Source organism: Oncorhynchus mykiss, chromosome 2, assembly GCF_013265735.2.
Source record: "Oncorhynchus mykiss isolate Arlee chromosome 2, USDA_OmykA_1.1, whole genome shotgun sequence".
Classification (NCBI taxonomy): domain Eukaryota; kingdom Metazoa; phylum Chordata; class Actinopteri; order Salmoniformes; family Salmonidae; genus Oncorhynchus; species Oncorhynchus mykiss.
Window position 1 is genome coordinate 36,854,118 of NC_048566.1, and position 19,937 is coordinate 36,874,054.

Genomic DNA, 19,937 nt, shown 5'->3' on the forward strand with positions numbered 1-19,937 from the left:
GCAAGGAGGCATGAGGACTGCAGATGTGGCCAGGGTAATAAATTGCAATGTCCGTACTGTGAGACACCTAAGACAGCGCTACAGGGAGACAGGACGGACAGCTGATCATCCTTGCAGTGGCAGACCATGTGTAACAACACCTGCACAGGATCGGTACATCTGAACATCACACCTGCGGGACAGGTACAGAATGGCAACAACAACTGCCCGAGTTACATCAGGAATTCACAAACCCTCCATCAGAGCTCAGACTGTCCGCAATAGGCTGAGAGATGCTGGACTGAGGGCTTGTGGGCCTGTTGTAAGGCAGGTCCTCACCAGACATCACCGGCAACAACGTCACCTATGGGCACAACTGTTGCTGGACCAGACAGGACTGGCAAAAAGTGCTCTTCACTGACGAGTCACGGTTTTGTCTCACCAGGGGGGATGGTCGGATTCATGTTTATCGTCGAAGGAATGAGCATCACACCGAGGCCTGTACTCTGGAGCGGGATTGATTTGGAGGAGGAGGGTCCGTCATGGTCTGGGGCAGTGTGTCACAGCATCATTGGACTGAGCTTGTTGTCATTGCAGGCAATCTCAACGCTGTGTGTTACAAGGAAGACATCCTCCTCCCTCATGTGGTACCCTTCCTGCAGGCTCATCCTGACATGACCCTCCAGCATGACAATGCCACCAGCCATACTGCTCGTTCTGTGCATGATTTCCTGCAAGACAGGAATGTCAGTGTTCTGCCATGACCAGCGAAGAGCCCAGATCTCAATCCCATTGAGCATGTCTGGGACCTGTTGGATCGGAGGGTGAGGGCTAGGGCCATTCCCCCCAGAAATGTCCGGGAACTTGCAGGTGCCTTGGTGGAAGAGTGGGGTAACATCTCACAGCAAGAACTGGCAAATCTAGTGCAGTCCATGAGGAGGAGATGCACTGCAGCACTTAATGCAGCTGATGGCCACACCAGATAGTGACTGTTACTTTTGATTTTGACCATTCCATTTCTGTTAGTCACATGTCTGTGGAACTTGTTCAGTTCATGTCTCAGTTGTTGACTCTTATGTTCATACAAATATTTACACAAGTTTGCTGAAAATAAACGCAGTTGACCGTGAGAGGACATTTATTTTTTTGCTGAGTTGAGGATTTTTTAGTTTTGGCGCACTATAGTCAGCCACTGTCAAGATGTAGGTCTGTTATTAACAGTATTTTCTCACTCAGTGTCTGTGTTTCATGTCTCTGTTGTTTGATAAAACACTCAAATGACATGCCCCTAAACCTGACCTAATTTTACCATTGCAAATGTTACCTAATGTTAACTTGGGTGGGAACATAAAACAACAATAGTGCAAGTCCTAACATACTACACTAGAAACCACAAAGACCGAATTTATAAACCGTTTCCTGCTATCATACCACTAGGTGTAAATGTGCTGCATCCTCTCTGATAATGGACTGTCCATTCGTACACCGTGTCTGGTTCGTTTGAAGTAATTGCATTTACCATTGCCATGGAGCTCTCTCCAAGCCGTCTGACAGTGACGGTTTATTTCAGGACACGTAAGGAGATCTGCCCTCATTTTATACAATTATAGGAGGATATCTTCTGTTTTCAGAGACGAGAGCAGCACCTCAGACCAGACCTCCATGAGAACAATAAATATGTCTCGCCTGTGTCTGATTTCAGCTTCCATGTTTTACATCAGAGCATGTTTATAATCTGTGGTAATAGTACACCGATGACAGTATACACTGTGAGTCTGTGACTTATTATAGAACCTACTGTTCTAGATTTTGAAGGCCGGGATTACGTGTTAAATATTTATAGCAGGTCCAAGTCTACGGGACAAAACAATTGTATAACGGTTACAAGGGATGAATTCCAAATGTGCTCGCCAACGTCTAACACTCATCTGTGTCTCTCACTGTAAAAGAGGGTTGTTGCAACATTTTGCCCGTCTATCAAGCCGTACACCTTGAGTGAGTACCCAGTGTGTACTACACAACACCGTGACAACTCCTTGCAAGGGTTGGGCCTCCTCAGGCCAGAAGCTATGTATGGTATTTAGGGCATTGGGTGGCTCTTCTAGGTCACAAAGGAGTATAGAGGAGGTACACATAAGATGTCACATAACCCACGTTGTCGCACTCCTGACATGGGAACACAAGCTAACCCTCTCACACTCACCCTATTTTAGGCAAGAGGTTGGGTGTGTTTGTGTAGAATTCATGATGACTACAAATGTAGTGTTTAGTGATGCATGCAAAGAGCTGAAAGGAAAACCAACAGGCTGTTGCAATTGCGTTTTACATTAGGTAATCTGTTGTAAGCAAATTACCAACTGTAATACAATGACTTTGACTTTGTTCCATTCATCTGAAAGGAGGGAATAGGACACAGTCAGACTACACTAAGTGAGGGGTCATATCAGTGCCTTTTTTTCTCTCTTTAAGTGAAGCGGTGGTAGATGGGAAGGAAATGTGATCTCGAGGAGACAGCACTCAGCATTATGGCCATAAAAATAGGAAACCTGCCCTGAAGCTCTTTCTCATTGAATGTATAAGGAGAAGATACATTTTTGCATTTGGTTCTGGGTTGTGAGACTGTTTTTTTCGCTTATTGTATAACATTTAAAATCATTCAATGAATAACCATAAAAGGTATAGTAGGTGCCAAATGCTGAGCTTGTGCACCTGTTGAGACAATGCCAGAAATGAAAAAGTGGAGGAGCCTAGCTGCCTGCTTGTAATCAGATTTCCTCCCTCTCCCCAGCCAAATTGGTCAGGTCACCTGGAGAGGAGGATAGTATACTGCCTTTACATCAGACACGATAGTATACAGGGCAGTGGAGAGGAGGATAGTATACTGCCTTTACATCAGACATGATAGTATACAGGGCAGTGGAGAGGAGGATAGTATACTGCCTTTACATCAGACATGATAGTATACAGGGCAGTGGAGAGGAGGATAGTATACTGCCTTTACATCAGACATGATAGTATACAGGACAGTGGAGAGGAGGATAGTATACTGCCTTTACATCAGACATGATAGTATACAGGGCAGTGGAGAGGAGGATAGTATACTGTCTTTACATCAGACATGATAGTATACAGGGCAGTGGAGAGGAGGATAGTATACTGCCTTTACATCAGACATGATAGTATACAGGACAGTGGAGAGGAGGATAGTATACTGCCTTTACATCAGACATGATAGTATACAGGGCAGTGGAGAGGAGGATAGTATACTGCCTTTACATCAGACATGATAGTATACAGGACAGTGGAGAGGAGGATAGTATACTGCCTTTACATCAGACATGATAGTATACAGGGCAGTGGAGAGGAGGATAGTATACTGCCTTTACATCAGACATGATAGCATACAGGGCAGTGGAGAGGAGGATAGTATACTGCCTTTACATCAGACATGATAGTATACAGGGCAGTGGAGAGGAGGATAGTATACTGCCTTTACATCAGACATGGTCGACTCTAGTGAGTGGGTCAATGCCGGACCAGGCCATCTTTTTCAGTCCAAATGTGTTCAATATATTGTATAACATTCTTCTATGCGTGTTGTAAAGCTAAAAAATAGTAAAACATGAATTTACTTCAGATTGCCTATGGGTAAATTAGTTCTTATAACCTGATTAGAATATATTAACATATTTTTTTATTTAATATGTCCTAAATGACAGTTTCTTAATTTAGATAGGCTAATAAAGTATTGTAATTTTCGTCCCGGTGGGATTTTTCTAATTTATTATTTCTACGCAACAAACTTCTGCTCAGTTCCTCTACAAACTTTTACCATTCGTGAGTTACTCCAATAGGTATAGTAGTTTTTGCAGATATATTTTTTCTTCACTCACTGGTTCTTATTGTCGCCCCCTCTTGTTTAATAACAACATTACATCATGGTTGTCTCATCGTGCATGGCCATAACTTAAATAAGGTTGTCATAGCAAAAACTCGGTGTCACTGAAAATAATTTCTGTATAGAGCAATATGCAGGAAATACAACTTTTTCACAATGAGGGGAATCTTGACACAATCATGCCATAAAAGGGAAGAGAATAAAGAACAGAGCATATTCAATTGGTGTTTCGAGCTCTCAGTTGTATAAAAAAACAAACAATGGTACCATGCTGAATAAAGGCTGCAGTACTTTTGAATCAGTGAAAAGGTTATCATTATCAACCCTGTGGAGTAAACACAGTATTTCATTGCACTTAACAGGCAATTTCTGCATCACTATTGGCTGGTTTATAGGTAGCCAGAGGTCACAGTCTCGGTCTTTTCTGTTCTTTAACCTTGTTTCTTCACACACCCTGAAACACAGCCCACTCTCACAGAGAGTGCTCTGTCTCCTCCCAATGCACAATTTTAACTGTTAATGTGCAAATGGAATTGACAAAAGGCAGAAAGCATGAACATGTTAGTACTTCAGGGACTGCAAACGGTCTCTTTTACTGCACTTTGGGGAAATGAATAAATTTATACATATATTGGAGAAATGGAAAGGTGAGGTTGGAGAGATGGGGATTAGCCAACCTCTCCATTCATGAGTATTATATGTTTTAGGACATTATTTAGGACATTACAGAGTGATGGCCCGCCCTGAAATAAATCATCTCTTATGACCTTTAATCATGACCTGTACGACTTCAGAACCTGTAGAATTTGTAAATGTAAAACTGGATAGCAAATAGTAATGCCCAGCTCCTAAATGCATAGTCTCACTCAGGTGACATAAATGTATGGCTTCCCTTTCTTTTTTTTTACTTCATCCTTCCCCAAGCAGTTTCAGTATATTCTCATGGTAGACCAGTGTCTCACTCTCACTCACTCACTGACTGGTTCTGGGGAGTGGAGATAGGTGGAACTGACTGGCGCTGCTGTGGCTGATGTAGCTGTCATCAGTTTGGTCCATCTTCCTCCTACAACACAGCAGAACTGACAGAAAATAATCCACACTTGCCTTTATTATTTTAGACTATGATGAGTCCTTTCCCAACAATACAGAGTTACTGGGATTGGACCCCCTCTTTTCCCTTCAATTTTCGCCTAAAATGACATACCCAAATCGAACTGCCTATAGATCTGAAGCAAGGATATGCAAATTCTTGATACCTTTGGAAAGGAAACACTTTGAAGTTTGTGGAAATGTGAAATTAATGTAGGAGAATGTAACACATTAGATCTGGTAAAAGATAAGATACTGGGGCGAAGGTTCACCTTCCCTAAGCACACAGACAAGACAACACAGGAGTGGCTTCGGGACAAGTCTCTGAATGTCCTTGAGTGGCCCAGCCAGAACCCGGACTTGAAACCGATCAAACATCTCTGGAGAGACCTGAAAATAGCTGTGCAGTGACGCCCCCCATCCAATGAGCTTGAGAGGATCTGCAGAGAAGAATGGGAGAAACTCCCCAAATACAGATGTGCCAAGCTTTTAGCGTCATACCCAAGAAGATTCGAGTACTGAGTACTTATGCAAATGTGATATTTCACTTTTTTTTACTTTTAATACATTTGCAAAAATGTCTAAAAACCTATTTTTGCTTTGTCATTATGGGGTATTGTGTATAGATTAGCGAGGGAAAAAAACAATTTACTCAATTTTAGAATAAGGCTGTAACATAACAAAATGTGGAAAAAGTCAAGGGGTCTGAAAACTTTCCGAATGCACTGTATATGGGGGTTAGAATGATGCTGTCTGATTTTTAGTCTGTGACCCATGTGCTATTTTTTTTTATAGCATTTATGAATTGGTACCTCGTTGCATGCTTTAAAGTGACTGTTTATAACATATAGGTCCGTGAAAGTTGTATTGCCTTGTTGCAGTGTCACAACTTAATTGGCACAGTAGGTTTCAACATTTGTGCATACACTTATGCCAATGTCTCTGTGCGCCAGTAGAGGCTGGTGCGAGGAGCTATAGGAGGACGGGCTGGTATGGAATAAATAGAATGGAGTCAAACGTGCCATTACAATGAGCCTAACACGCAGAAAGCGTGAACATGTTAGTACTTCAGGGACTGCAAATGGTCAGACATCAGTCTCTCTCTCTCCCTCTCTCCCTCTCTCTCTCCCTCCCTCCCTCCCCGACTGGTTCTGGGGAGTGGAGTTAGATGGAACTCAGTGGCGCTGTAGCTGAGGTCATCAGTTTGGTCTGTCTTCTTCCTACACCACAACAGAACTGACAGAAAAGCATCCACACAAGGTAAGCACTCTGCCCTTATTCTTGTACTATTTTATACCACGACACAGTCCACCCCATACAGGGCAGAAACATTACCTTCTGGTTTCTGAGCATCATAGAGCAAATAATTATTTGCACAATCTGTTTGAAACCTGTTACGAGGGAAATGCTGAGCATGATTGTTAGGTTCTGAAGCACAAAGCATGCTCTCCTTAGGATTTTGCATGCATTTAGATGTTAGATGATGCTGTCTGATTTTCAGTCTGGGACCCAGATCAGTCTGTGACCCATGTGTTCTTTTCTTAATTGCATTTATGAATTGGTACCTCATTGCATGTTTTAAAGTGACTGTTTAAAACACATCCGTCTGTGACAGTCTTCTTGCCTTGTTGCAGTATCACAACTCAGTTGACACAGTATGTTTCAACATTTGTTAAAATGTCTCTGTGGTCATACTGTAAATCTAAATTATTACCCATGAGTCAGTAATAGGTTTGTGTACTTTGCATTAATTAAGACATGTATGAGTGGTCCAACTACCTTCGAGGGACAGAAAAGTAACCTAGTGTGACCTGCCAATCAAAAGATATTTCAGGTCCACACAAAGGAGAGAGGAAAAGCCTGAGGTGGTGTAATAAGTGCATATACACTGCCGTCATCTCCCCCAAGCAGATTTAGAAATATTGTCACTAAAGTCAATAAGGTTCTCTGTGAAAAGTAATTTACTTCCTATTTCTCCAGCCCCCATATTCCAAAATATACTTTCATAAAGCAGGATATTTGTGATGAAAAAATAATAATGATGATCATTCAGAACCGGATCAAATGAAAACTAAATGTAAGCAAAAAGTGGGGCACTGGTGCAATGCTGAAAAAAAGTGACCTATTTGTCTGGCTATGAATGTCCTATTTCTATAGAGACAGCACGGCTGTAACTAGAGTTTGAGTTTTAGTGAGGTCCTTTTTGAAAGTTGAAGCTCATTGACTGCATTTCTATACAATTTAAATTTTCAAATGCTATTTGGAGAACAGAAAAAAACTAATAAATGAAACCCAGCCATTATCACCTTGGCTGCTGTAGGTTCAGTCACCTAAGTCGATATACAAAAAACACAAATCCAACATTTACCTAGAGCTAACTCTGCAAATAGCACGGCTAGGTGATTTGATGAGTCATAGACAATCCATCAATAACATAATAATATTCTTAGCAAAGGGGATTATCTTTAATGTATAATCTGTGGAAAATATGAGAATAGAAAGGTCCATAACTTTTACGAAACATCACAGCACAGTGTAAAAATATATGGCAGCTAGAAATCAAAAGTGGATGGTCTTCAGAGATGGGAGGGGTGGAGGGTAGCTGAAGGCTGGGACTAAAAACAAACAAAAGATAACTGATGTAAAATGTACTGTCGGTGAAATGTATGTAGTATGTATAAACTGGAAGTGGAAGCTTAAATATTGTTGTCCATTAGTTTACTCTGGTTAGGGGAGGGGTGGTAGGGTTAGGGGGGTATTTCTGTTTTAAAATGTTATAAATTTGCACAAAAAAAACAACAGTTTTCGCTTTGTCATTATGGGGTATTGTGTGTAGATTAATGAGGGAAAAAAATAATTGAAATACATTTTAGAATAAGGCTGGAACGTAACAAAATGTGGAAAAGGTGAAGGGGCCTGAATACTTTCCGAATACACTGTATATATTGGAAATGATTCAGACAGTTATATTGATAGAAGTCACAGTCTATCTGTAACATTAAAGCTGATCTACCCGATAACATAAAAAAACGATACAAAAAAACCCACATAGCCTATTACCTATGCAATTGTAACGTTATACCCCTAAAATGGGGAAAATATAAGAAATTATTTACACTGACACATTTACACTGACAACATTTACACTGACATTTACACTGACAAAAAGTATTACATATTTAAAACTGTATTGTTGGCATTTTGATTGCATTCTAATGTATGCCTAGGCCTATGAGGGAAGATAAGACCATGTGGAGATGTTCATATTGAAACATCTTGGTTTTTTTCAGTTCCTAACTTGTTTGAGAAGATTAGTACAGATTTTCTCAGGGGACCCCACATGGGGCCCGACCCCAAGTTTGGGAACAACCGTACTAACCACTCTCTCTGCTTCGTCCTGCATGCATTGCAGCCTGACTCAACCTCACCACTGAGCGCCACATCACTGTCTGTCTCAGTAGCCTACTCTCTGTAAAGCAAAGTTATTATGAGAACTTAGTAGTGTATTTTTTGCTCCTGTTGGGTAGGCTCCATTTAACGTTAGCTTCTTACTTCATCCTTATAGCAGGCTAAGTAGTACTAACAAGAGCCATTCAAAGTTACTGCAATAGAAGTCTCTGCCGGCAGATAGCCAGCTGACTGACATACATTACATTACCAAAAGTAAGTGGACACCTGCTCGTCGAACATCTCATTCCAAAATCATGGTCATTAAAATGGAGTTGGTCCCCCCTTTGCTGCTATAACAGCCTCCACTTTTCTGTGAAGGCTTTCCACTAGATGTTGGAACATTACTGCGGGTACTTGCTTCCATTCACCCACAAGAGCATTGGTGAGGTCGGGCACTGATTTTGGGTGATTAGGCTTGTCTAGCAGACGGCGTTCCAATTCATCCCAAAGGTGTTCGATGGGGTTGAGGTCAGGGCTCTGTGCAGGCCAGTCCAATTCTTTCACACTGATCTCGAGAAACCATTTCTGTATTGATCTCGCTTTGTGCATGGGGGCATTGTCATGTTGAAACAGGAAAGGGCCTTCCCCAAACTGTTGCCACAAAGTTGGAAGCACAGAAGTATCTAGAATGTCATTGTATGCTGTAGCTTTAAGATTTCCCTTCACTGGAACTTTGGGGCCTAGCCCAAAACATGAAAAACAGCCCCAAACCATTACTCCTCCTCCACCAAACGTTACAGTTGGCACTATACATTGGGGCAGGTAGCGTTCTCCTAGCATCCGTCAAACCCAGATTTGTCCGTCGGACTGCCAGATGGTGAAGCGTGATTCATCACTTCAGAGAATGCGTTTCCACTGCTCTGGAGTCCAGCTGGCGGAAAGCTTCACAAAACTCCAGCCAACGCTTGCGCATGGTGATCTTAGGCTTGTGTGCGGCTGCTCGGCCATGGAATCCAAATTCATGAAGCTCCCGACGAACAGTTCCTGTGCTGACATTGCTTCCAGAGGCAGTTTAGAACTTGGTAGTGAGTGTTGCAACCGAGGACAGATGATTTTTACGCGCTACAAGCTTCAGCACTCGGCAGTACCTTTTTTTGTGCATGTGTGGCCTACCACTTCACAGCTGAACTGTTGTTGCTCCTAGCCGTTTCCACTTCACAATAACAGCACTTACACTTGACCGGGGCAGCTCTAGCAGGGCAGAAATTTGACGAACTGACTTGTTGGAAAGGTGGCATCCTATGACGGTGCCACTTTGAAAGTCACTGAGCTCTTCAGTAAAGCCATTCTACTGCCATTGTTTGTTTATGGAGATTGCATGGGTGACTGCTCAATTTTATACACCTGTCAGCTTCTGGTGTGGCTGATATAGTGGAATCCACTATTTTGAAGGGGTGTCCAAAATGCGTTCGGAAAGTATTCAGAACCCTTGACTTTTTCGACATTTTGTACGTTACAGCCTTATTCTAAAATGGACCTTATTTACAGAAGTATTCAGCCCCTTTGCTATGCGATTCAAAATTGAGCTCATCTCCATCCTGATTCCATTGATCATCATTGAGATGTTTCGACAACTTGGAGTCCACCTGTGGTAAATTGAATTGATTGGACATGATTTGGAAAGGCACACACCTGTCTATTTAAAGGTCCCACAGTTGACAGTGCATGTCAGAGCAAAAACCAATCCATGAGGTCGAAGGTATTGTCCGTGGAACTCCGAGACAGGATTGTGACTCTTCCTAGAGCTGGCCTCCAGGCCAAACAGAGTAATTGGGGGAGAACGGCCATGATCAGGGAGGTGACCAAGAACCTGATGGTCACTCTGACAGAGCTCCAAAGTTCCTTTGTGGAGATGGGAGAGCCTTCCAGAAAGACAACCATCTATGCAACACTCCACCAATCAGGCCTTTATGGTAGAGTGGCCAGATGGAAACCACTCCTCAGTAAAAGGCACATGACAGCTCGCTTGGAGTGTGCCAAAAGGCAGCTAAAGACTCTCAGACCATGAGAAACGAGATTCTTTGGTCTAATGAAACCAAGATTGAACTCTTTGGCGTGAATGCCAAGCATCATGTCTGGAGGAAACGTAGCCCACATCTCTACAGTGAAACATGGTGGTGACAGCATCATGCTGTGGGGATGTTTTTCAGCGGCAGGGAATAGGAGAGCAAAGTGCAGAGAGATTCTTGATGAATACCTTCTCCAGAGCGCTGAGGACCTCAGACTGGGGTGAAGGTTCACCTTCCAACAAGTACAATGACCCAAAGCACACAGCCAAGACAATGCAGGAGTGAACATCTCTGGAGAGACCTGAAAATAGCTGTGCAGCGACAATAAGAATGGGAGAAACTCCACAGATACAGGTTTGCCAAGCTAGTAGCGTCATACCTAAGAAGGCTGTAATCGCTGCCAAAGGTGCTTCAACAAAGTACTGATCAATTAATCTGAATACTTATGTAAATGTGATAGGTTTTTTGTATTATAAATTAGCAAAAATATCTTAACTTGTATTTGCTTTGTCATTTATGGGGAATTGTGTGTAGATTAATTTAGGGAAAATCAATTAATCAATTTTAGTGTAAGGCAGTAACGTAGCAAAGTGTGGAAAAAGTCATGGGGTCTGAATACTTTCCGAATGAACTGTATAGTGCATCTATAAGTGCATATTTACCAGTTGTGCGCTCATTCTTCAAGAGTCAGTTTTTGTTTGTAGACATGGCAGTAGTAGCGGGAGGGTCAAATTGACACAATTGCCTTTTGTCCGGCGTCTCGCAAACAGCGTTTTCTTCCTTGTGTGGTTTTCTGGCAGACTAGATGCTGTGTTGCGAATTGCTGCCTTTTGCAGGTCGGAGTGCGGATTGCACACTTAAATTACATCCCCATCTAACCCTGCACCTATACACTATCCGCAAAACCCACCACCCTATCCCACTGCTTTCTCCCTAAATTATCATATACCAGGACATTGGCCTGGGAAGCTGGAACCCTTTCTCTCAAAACCTCCTGTAGATCTTCTGCACGAAAATCTTTCACCCAAATATTTCTCTGCTGCTTTAACGACTAGATCTATCTTCATCAGCTCAGTGCAGTTGATCACCATGGCTATAAACACAATAAATCCAACCTTACTCATCCTCTCTGGATACCTCTCTTCAGGCCTACTCACTGGAGGGCTCCCAGTCGGGTCACTCACCCTTGGGCTATCCTCTACTCTCTTCACTGCCACAGCATAGGAAACTTTCTGTCCCACTGTAACTCCTGTCTCAGCCTCCAGTATTTATGCTGCAGTAGTTTATGTGTCGGGGAGCTAGGGTCAGTTTGTTATATCTGGAGTACTTCTCCTGTCCTATTCGGTGTCCTGTGTGAATTTAAGTGTGCTCTCTCTAATTCTCTCTTTCGGAGGACCTGAGCCCTAGGACCATGCCTCAGGACTACCTGACATGATGACTCCTTGCTGTCCCCAGTCCACCTGGCCGTGCTGCTGCTCCAGTTTCAACTGTTCTGCCTTATTATTATTGGACCATGCTGGTCATTTATGAACATTTGAATATCTTGGCCATGTTCTGTTATAATCTCCACCCGGCACAGCCAGAAGAGGACAGGCCACCCCACATAGCCTGGTTCCTCTCTAGGTTTTGGCCTTTCTAGGGAGTTTTTCCTAGCCAACGTGCTTCTACACCTGCATTGCTTGCTGTTTGGGGTTTTAGGCTGGGTTTCTGTACAGCACTTTGAGATATCAGCTGATGTACGAAGGGCTATATAAATCAATTTGATTTGATTTTGATTTGAAGTGCGATCAGAACTCAGTCAGATCAAGAATATAAGCGTTCTGAGCATTGATCAACGCTGGGAGCAATATTTAGATGTTGACCCGTAAAATCACTAGGAAATCAGCACAAAGTCATTTTAATTTTGGAAATATGTTCATAAGTATTCCCACGCATTGCAAGAGAGACATACACTGAGTGTACAACACATTAGGAACACCATCCTAATATTGAGGTGCACCCCTTTTTGCCCTCAGAACAGCCTCAATTCGTCGGGGCATGGACTCTACAAGGTGTCAAAAGCGTTCCCCAGGGATGCTGACCCATTGCTTCCCACAATTGTGTCAAGTTGGCTCGATGTCCTTTGGGGGACCATTCTTGATACACACGGGAAACTGTTGAGCTTGAAAAGTGAGAGCCTCAAGGTCGAAGTGAGACATATCTAGAGGTATCTTTATGTCTATTGATGATGCATTTGTTTTTACCGTGCCTCTTGAGGTGGGCTAGAAGGGATGGATTTTTCTCTGCTGTAAATAGACAGAGTTTTGTTTTGAGGTGATAAAATAGGTCCCCGTGTTTAAATGGTTGTTTCCCGCAGAATGTCGGAAGCTTGTTTTTGGTGGATTTCATTTTCTGCTAGTTTTTGAATTAAACACATTCTCAAGACATTTATTAGCACATTTTTGCCATAAAGAGACCCTGAAATGATTCAGGGAGGCAATTCCTTCTCACAACGCATTGGAGGAAAGAATCAGAGGTTCCTCCCCTTGGACCGTCTCCTCCGATGCGTTTTGAGAAGGAAGCGAGGAACAGACATGCGAAAAGTCAAGGAAGTACAATTTGAGATGCACCATTCAGCAAATTCTGTTTAAGCAATCAGAGATAATGTCTCCATCCAGTGGTCACATTTGGTACTGTCTGATGACTTGTGACCCATCTGCATTTCTATGGGTATGTACAGTATGAGAACAATGTTCATACATTTCCCCTCTGCACCTCTAAGTAGATCTCAGAGCTAACCCCTGACCTGAAAGAGATGGATGGATGGGACAAACCTGTAGGGTCCTCTGTAGGGGCCATGATGTCCAAAGACAATGGCAGCACCCCCACATCACCTCTGGGTATGTATATTAGAATATTATGTCATTATATTTTAAATAGAATAACTTTGTAATAGAGACGCATGAAATATAAGGATGATAATGATTGGTAATGTGAGTTGACATTGGCTGCCATACAACATAGGCCAATCACTGATGTCTGAATTGTGTTCCTGTGTCAACAGTCAACCGGTCCTGTGCGGACCTGAAGTGCTATATGGTTCTGTTTGAGGCGGAGAAGATAGCCATCGGCTCCATCTGTTTCCTGGCCGGACCCTTCACTTTCCTGGAGAATGCTTTGGTCCTGGGTGTGATCGCCGCCACGGCCGCCCTGCGCCAGCGCCCCTCCTACCTCTTCATCGGCAGCCTGGCCCTGGCCGACGTCTTTGCCAGCTGCTTCTTCACCACCAGCTTCCTGGACTTCCACCTGTTCCACCGCCTTGATGGCCCCATCGCCTACCTCTTCAAGCTGGGCGGGGTGACGATGGCTTTCACCGGCTCGGTGGGAAGTCTTCTGCTGACTGCTCTGGACCGCTATCTGTGTATACATCAGGCGTCGAGTTATAAAGTGGTGTTGACGCGCCGCAGGGCCCTGTTGGCTCTCCTTGCCCTGTGGAGCGCCACCATCCTCATCTCCTTCCTCCCTTTGATGGGCTGGAGGTGCCCCACAGGGCTCAGCCCGCCCTGCTCGCGCCTCTTCCCATACGTCGACCACCGCTACCTGGCCTGCTGGGTCAGCTTCATCCTGGTGCTGCTGTCACTCATCCTGAGCGCCTACGTCCTGATCCTGTGGAGGGCCAATCGGCATGAGGCCTCCATGACGGGCCTCCAGGGGGCGCCTACCGGTGGTCAGGCCCGCATGCGGCTGGACATCCGATTGGCACGTACCCTGGGCCTGATTCTGCTCATAATGGTGGGCTGTTGGCTGCCGACCCTCTCCTTCATGCTGGCAGATGTCTCGGTGCAGCTCACACACACCCAGCAGAGGGCTTTTGCTTTCTGCAGCACCATGTGCCTGGTCAACTCAGCCGTCAACCCACTGCTGTATGCCCTGCGCTGCCGGGAGCTGAGGGTGGCACTGATGCGGCTGTTGGGGGGCCTGAGTGAGGGGCTGGGGTGCTGCCAGAGGCACGTAGGGGGAGACTCGACCACTACCCTTCCCTTAGGCGAGGGCAACAGCTGTAGCGCGCACTCCGAGAGTGAGGCGCCCAGACTCGTTAGCTGCCGACCGAACACAGTCTCAGAAATGGTTGGCAAGCAGCAGCTGGACATGACTGGAAAATGAGAAGGGGTGAGAGGCTTACTGTATATCAGGGTTATTGTAGTGGAGTGTTGTGAACTTGTGTTTCTTCTGTTGTGTTCATAGCGATGAGGAGGTAATGTATCTAAAATGAACTGTGATAACAGGGACTAAAACAAAGATATAGACCATGTTACCATAAATTGTGTTGACCCACCTACAAGCCAAGTCACTACGAGATAATATTATTTTATTAGAAATTAGGGGAATGATCCCAAATTAACACCTTTGGGAAAACAACAGCATTGTTAATGTTGGCAGTGCAAATGTAGATAGCTATGTGTATCCTATGCTTGTTTTAGCTTGAGTGTTTGTCCTTTAGCGTCCAGAAGAGGATCCTGCCGTGTTCCCATCTGCACATATACACCTGTCCTGAACAGAGGCCCTATGGATTGCAAACAATGTTCTCCACATGTGACTGAAAGCAGTGTCGAGATCAGAGGTGTAGGCAAGGCAGAGCCTGAGTGGGTCCACTCAGGAAAAAAAAAGAGGTCCACTCAGATTTTGTGTTATTTGAATTTTTAAAAATGTTATGCTCTTTACTTGTCAGTGTTTAAAATGGGATATTATGTCTTTTACCTAAATATGCAAACACTATTAGAATTCATAGCAAGCAGTGCACTGGGTTAGTCAGATTTGATTAAATATAACAAAACAGATGACCTGGAATGACATCACTTGCCAAAAAGAACTAACTGAAAGCCATACCCCCAATGAGCAACGAATATGACTGCATTGAGGCATATGTCACTGTGCTTCCATGACTATATGCACCATGCCACTGCCTATTTCATTTGTTCATTTAGCAAATAAGACAGCTCAAAATCCAGCGCATTTATCACATTCTACACACCTATATTTTAGTTTTAATTTGCTTTAAAAATCCTACATTTTCTCTCAGCCTCACGGCAAAATGTGTAGAATAGCATGAGATGAGCTGAAAAAACGGCACATACACCTCTAAACCCTATGGCAAAATGTGTAAAATTAAATTGGGCGCCCAGACAAATTTCTACAGGCCCAACCAACCACATATTTCTGGCTACGCCACTGGTCGAGATGAGTGGGGCACAGTTTAGAAAGATAGAGAGTCACACAACACAGAGACTAGAACACTCTTTTCTATAGAACATTATAAATATAAACTATAGTTCACAAGTTATTTTAGTAGATCAATCACAAAACAATCAAACACAAAGGTAGATGTTTTGTCTTGTTATCAAAATAACATATTTGTCACATGCTTCTTAAACAACAGGTGTAGACTAACAGTGAAATGCTTACCCACGGGTCCTTTTCCAACAATGCAGAGTTAAAGATAAAAATAGAAATAGCGATATGAGGAATAAATACACAGTGAATAATGAATAACAATAACAAGTTAAAACTCTAAGCCAAACTGCCCTGCTGCTAAGACAATTTGGTGTTTACTCTGCAGCATTTGAAACAAAGTGTTGTGTGTTTATACTGATCATCCTCGCAGTGGCAGACCACGTGTAACAACACCTGCACAGGATCGGTACATCTGAACATCACTCCTGCGGGACAGGTACAGGATGGCAACAACAACTGCCCGAGTTACACCAGGAACGCACAATCCCTCCATCAGTGCTCAGACTTTCCGCAATAGGTTGGATCGGAGGGTGAGGGCTAGAGCCATTCCCCCCAGAAATGTCCGGGAACTTGCAGGTGCCTTGGTGGAAGAGTGGGATAACATCTCACAGAAAGAACTGGTAAATTTGGTGCAGTCCATGAGGAAGAAATGCATTGCAGTATTTAATGCAGCTGGTGGCCACACCAGATACTGACTGTTACTTTTGATTTTGACACCCCCCCCCCCTTTGTTCAGGGACACATTATTACATTTCTGTTAGTCACATGGCTGTGGAACTTGATCAGTTTACATCTCAGTTGTTTAATCTTGTTAGGTTCATACAAATATTTACACATGTTAGGTTTGCTGAAAATAAATGCAGCTGACAGTGGGAGGAAGTTAATTTTTTTGCTGAGTTTAGATGGGTTGTCTGACAATGTCACAAATTACAGTATGTACAGGCATCGATGTGGCCGGAACGACTCTGTGATCTCACTCTCCGTACCAGAAATGACTAGGTGATCTCACTCTCCGTAGGCCAGACGGAATACCAGGATGCTTACTTAGTGCATGTGCTGACCAGCTGGAAATTGTCTGCAACGCTGACCATCAACATGGGGGCCACTCAAGGGTGTGTGCTTAGTCCCCTCCTGTACTCCCTGTTCACCCACAACTGCGTGTTCACACACGACTCCAACACCATCATCAAGTTTGCTGATGACACGACAGTGGTAGGACTGATCAACAACGACGATGCGGCAGCCTTTAGGGAGGAGGTCAGAGACCTGGCAGTGTGGTGCCAAGACAACAACCGCGACCTCAACATCAGCAAGACAAAGGGGCTAATCGTAGACTACAGGAAACAGAGGGGCAAGCACGCCCCCATCCACATTGATGGGGCTGTAGTGAAGCGGGACGAGAGTGTTCAAGTTCCTCGGTGTCTACATCACTAAGGAATTAACATGGTCTAGACACACCCTTGTGAAGAGGGAACGACAGCGCCTCTCCCCCCTCAGGAGGCAGAAAAGATTTGGTATGGGCTCAAAAAGTTCTACAGCTGCGCCATTGATAGCATCTTGACTAGCTGCATCACCGCTTGGCATGGCAACTGCAAGACACCGGACCAAAAGGCGCTACAGAGGGTGGTGAGTACGGCCCAGTACATCACTAGGGGCAAGCTCTCTGCCATTCAGGACCTTTATACCAGGTGGTGTCAGAGGAAAGCCCAAAAAATTGTCAAAGACTCCAGCCATCCAAGCCACAGACTGTCTGCTAAGCGTTACCATTGCACTAAGACTGGAACCAACAGGACCCCGAACAGCTTCTATCCCCACACCATAAGACTGTTAAACAGGACTGCTAAATAGCTAATCAAATGGCTACCCAGACCACCTGAATTGACCCTTTTTGAACTATCTTGCACTGATACACACTGGACACTACCTACACACATACTTACACTCACACCCCAACACACACATACACACACTAAATATGTCCATGCACAACATGCATACTGATGCCACACACACATACTCACACGTTCACACTCACCACATACGCTGCTACTGATTCACATACGCTGCTACTGATTCACATACGCTGCTACTGATTCACATACGCTGCTACTGATTCACATACGCTGCTACTGATTCACATACGCTGCTGCTACAGCTCAGTCTATTATCAATCCTGTTGCTTAGTCACTTTACCCTTACCTATGTGTACATAGCTACCTCAATTTCCTGGTACCCCTGCACATCGACTCAGTACTGGTACTCCCTGTATATAGCCATGTTATTGTTATTCACTGTGTATTTATTCCTTGTCTCACTATTTCTAGTTTTACTTCTTTATCTTTAACTGCATTGTTGGGAAAAGACCTGTAAGTACGAATTTCACTGTTAGTCGACACCTGTTGTTTACAAAGCATGTGACAAAGAAAATTTGATTTGAAGCAGTGCTTTGTTATGATTCTGAACGGTCAGATAGCAAGCAACAATGACAAGAAGCTGCCATGTGTGGAATCGTAGGTTGCTCATTTCAGCTAGATGTATCTTGTTCTTGATACCATGTCTTATTTTGAGGTGTTTTGTCTTATTTCATGTCAATGTTAATATGGCTCAAATTTGCCAGCTAGCTAACCAACAACTGTAAAAATGTATTTGAGAGACAATAAGTGCTCATTGTGCAAATGTATTTGTTTTCAATAAACATTTGGCGATGAAATATAGTTTACATGTTGTCAACAATGTAAGCCAACCCCATCTGTTTTGCCCCATCGTTGCACATGTGCCGGTTTTGTTGCTAAACAACCAACCCATCTATTGGTCTATTAACTCATTTATCGCCTGGGGATGTCACCATACAGCTCTTACACTAAAGGAGCATTATCATAATTTTAATAATTTCACAGTATTATTCCAACCTCAGTATATATATATATATATATATATATATATATATATATATATATATATATATATATATATATATATATATATATAAAATACACCAGGAAATCAAGTTATATATAAAATACATAAAATATAAAATACACCAGGAAATCAAGTTTTTGACTGCACTGGGCCTTTAAGGGAATGTGGCACAAATTTAAGGGAATTGTGACCACAAATAATTAGTCCATGTCAATACATAAAGCATGTCCCTCCCAGGTACTAGGGACCAGAAACCCAATGGATAACTCACTAATGATTTGACTTCAATGTTTATGTGTAACCATACATTAAATGTTACACTCTGAATAAAAAATATGAGAATAAATTAATCTAAAAGGACACATTCAAATGCTCAGCAGAAAAAGAACACCAAGCCTGCAGATCTACATTGTGCCTGGCCCCATTAACACTTTGTGGGGGTGAAGTGATAAAATGTCAACTTGATTCATTTAACCGAGAGCCTCCTCAACTGTGCATCACATGAATAAATGTGTCTGGTGTGTGCTTCAGTATCACCCCTTCTATCCACACACAGTGAGCTTGCAGCTACAACATATTGCCTCAGTGTCAGTGACCATTGAGGGTCACTTAGACAACGTGAACTTCTAATAGACAATGGTAGAGATATAAGCCATGGGGAGAGACCTATAATGATGCTAATGTCCATCATGCAAAAATAAATCTCCCCTGTGCAGAGGGCTCTAGGCTACATGGTATGCAATGCAATGTATCATTTCACCTGTAGTGTCACAATGGACTCAGTATGTCATTAAATGCATCACAATTAGCAAATGTTAAGGATGTATTCTTGCAGAGACAGTGACATATTAACATATTAACCTACCTTAGCCAAATCTGTCAATTTGTGGTTCAAAGGTTTTCCCTGTGATATTCTTTGCAATATCGAAAACACATGGAAGAAATAATATGAAGGCAAAAAGCAAGAGGGGAGGTGAGATTGCAAAGTAACAGGAACTAATTAAATCGAGCATCTAGAGCTAGCCTGAATGCCCGTCTGTTTTTGCTATCATGATTCATGCCTACTATCACTCATTGTCATGTTTGGCTTGGCAATAAACAATGTAGTTGGAAAGAGCACCAACAGATCTGGTGCTCTTGCTTGAGTTGCTCAACCGTCATTTATAAATACATCATTGATGGGAAGTGAAAGGACATTTGAAATGCCTTTGGTGTTCATTGATGTATGTGAAGAGGGAATACAGTGTTTTGATTTAGTATGTATAAAGAACATGATAGACAACAGATACTGACTGTGGCCTACCTGTTAAAAGGAGCAGAGA

General features: G+C 43.2%; 1 protein-coding gene across 1 annotated transcript; it reads left to right on the forward strand.

Annotated features, from left to right (window-relative positions):
• Positions 1-5,590: 5,590 nt before the first annotated feature.
• Positions 5,591-16,167, forward strand: cnr2 (cannabinoid receptor 2). Its single transcript, XM_021561380.2, has 3 exons — positions 5,591-6,226; positions 13,190-13,304; positions 13,469-16,167. The coding sequence occupies exons 2-3, from the start codon at positions 13,220-13,222 to the stop codon at positions 14,566-14,568; spliced, it is 1,185 nt and encodes a 394-aa protein (XP_021417055.1). The 5' UTR covers positions 5,591-6,226; positions 13,190-13,219; the 3' UTR covers positions 14,569-16,167.
• The last annotated feature ends 3,770 nt before the right edge of the window (positions 16,168-19,937 follow it).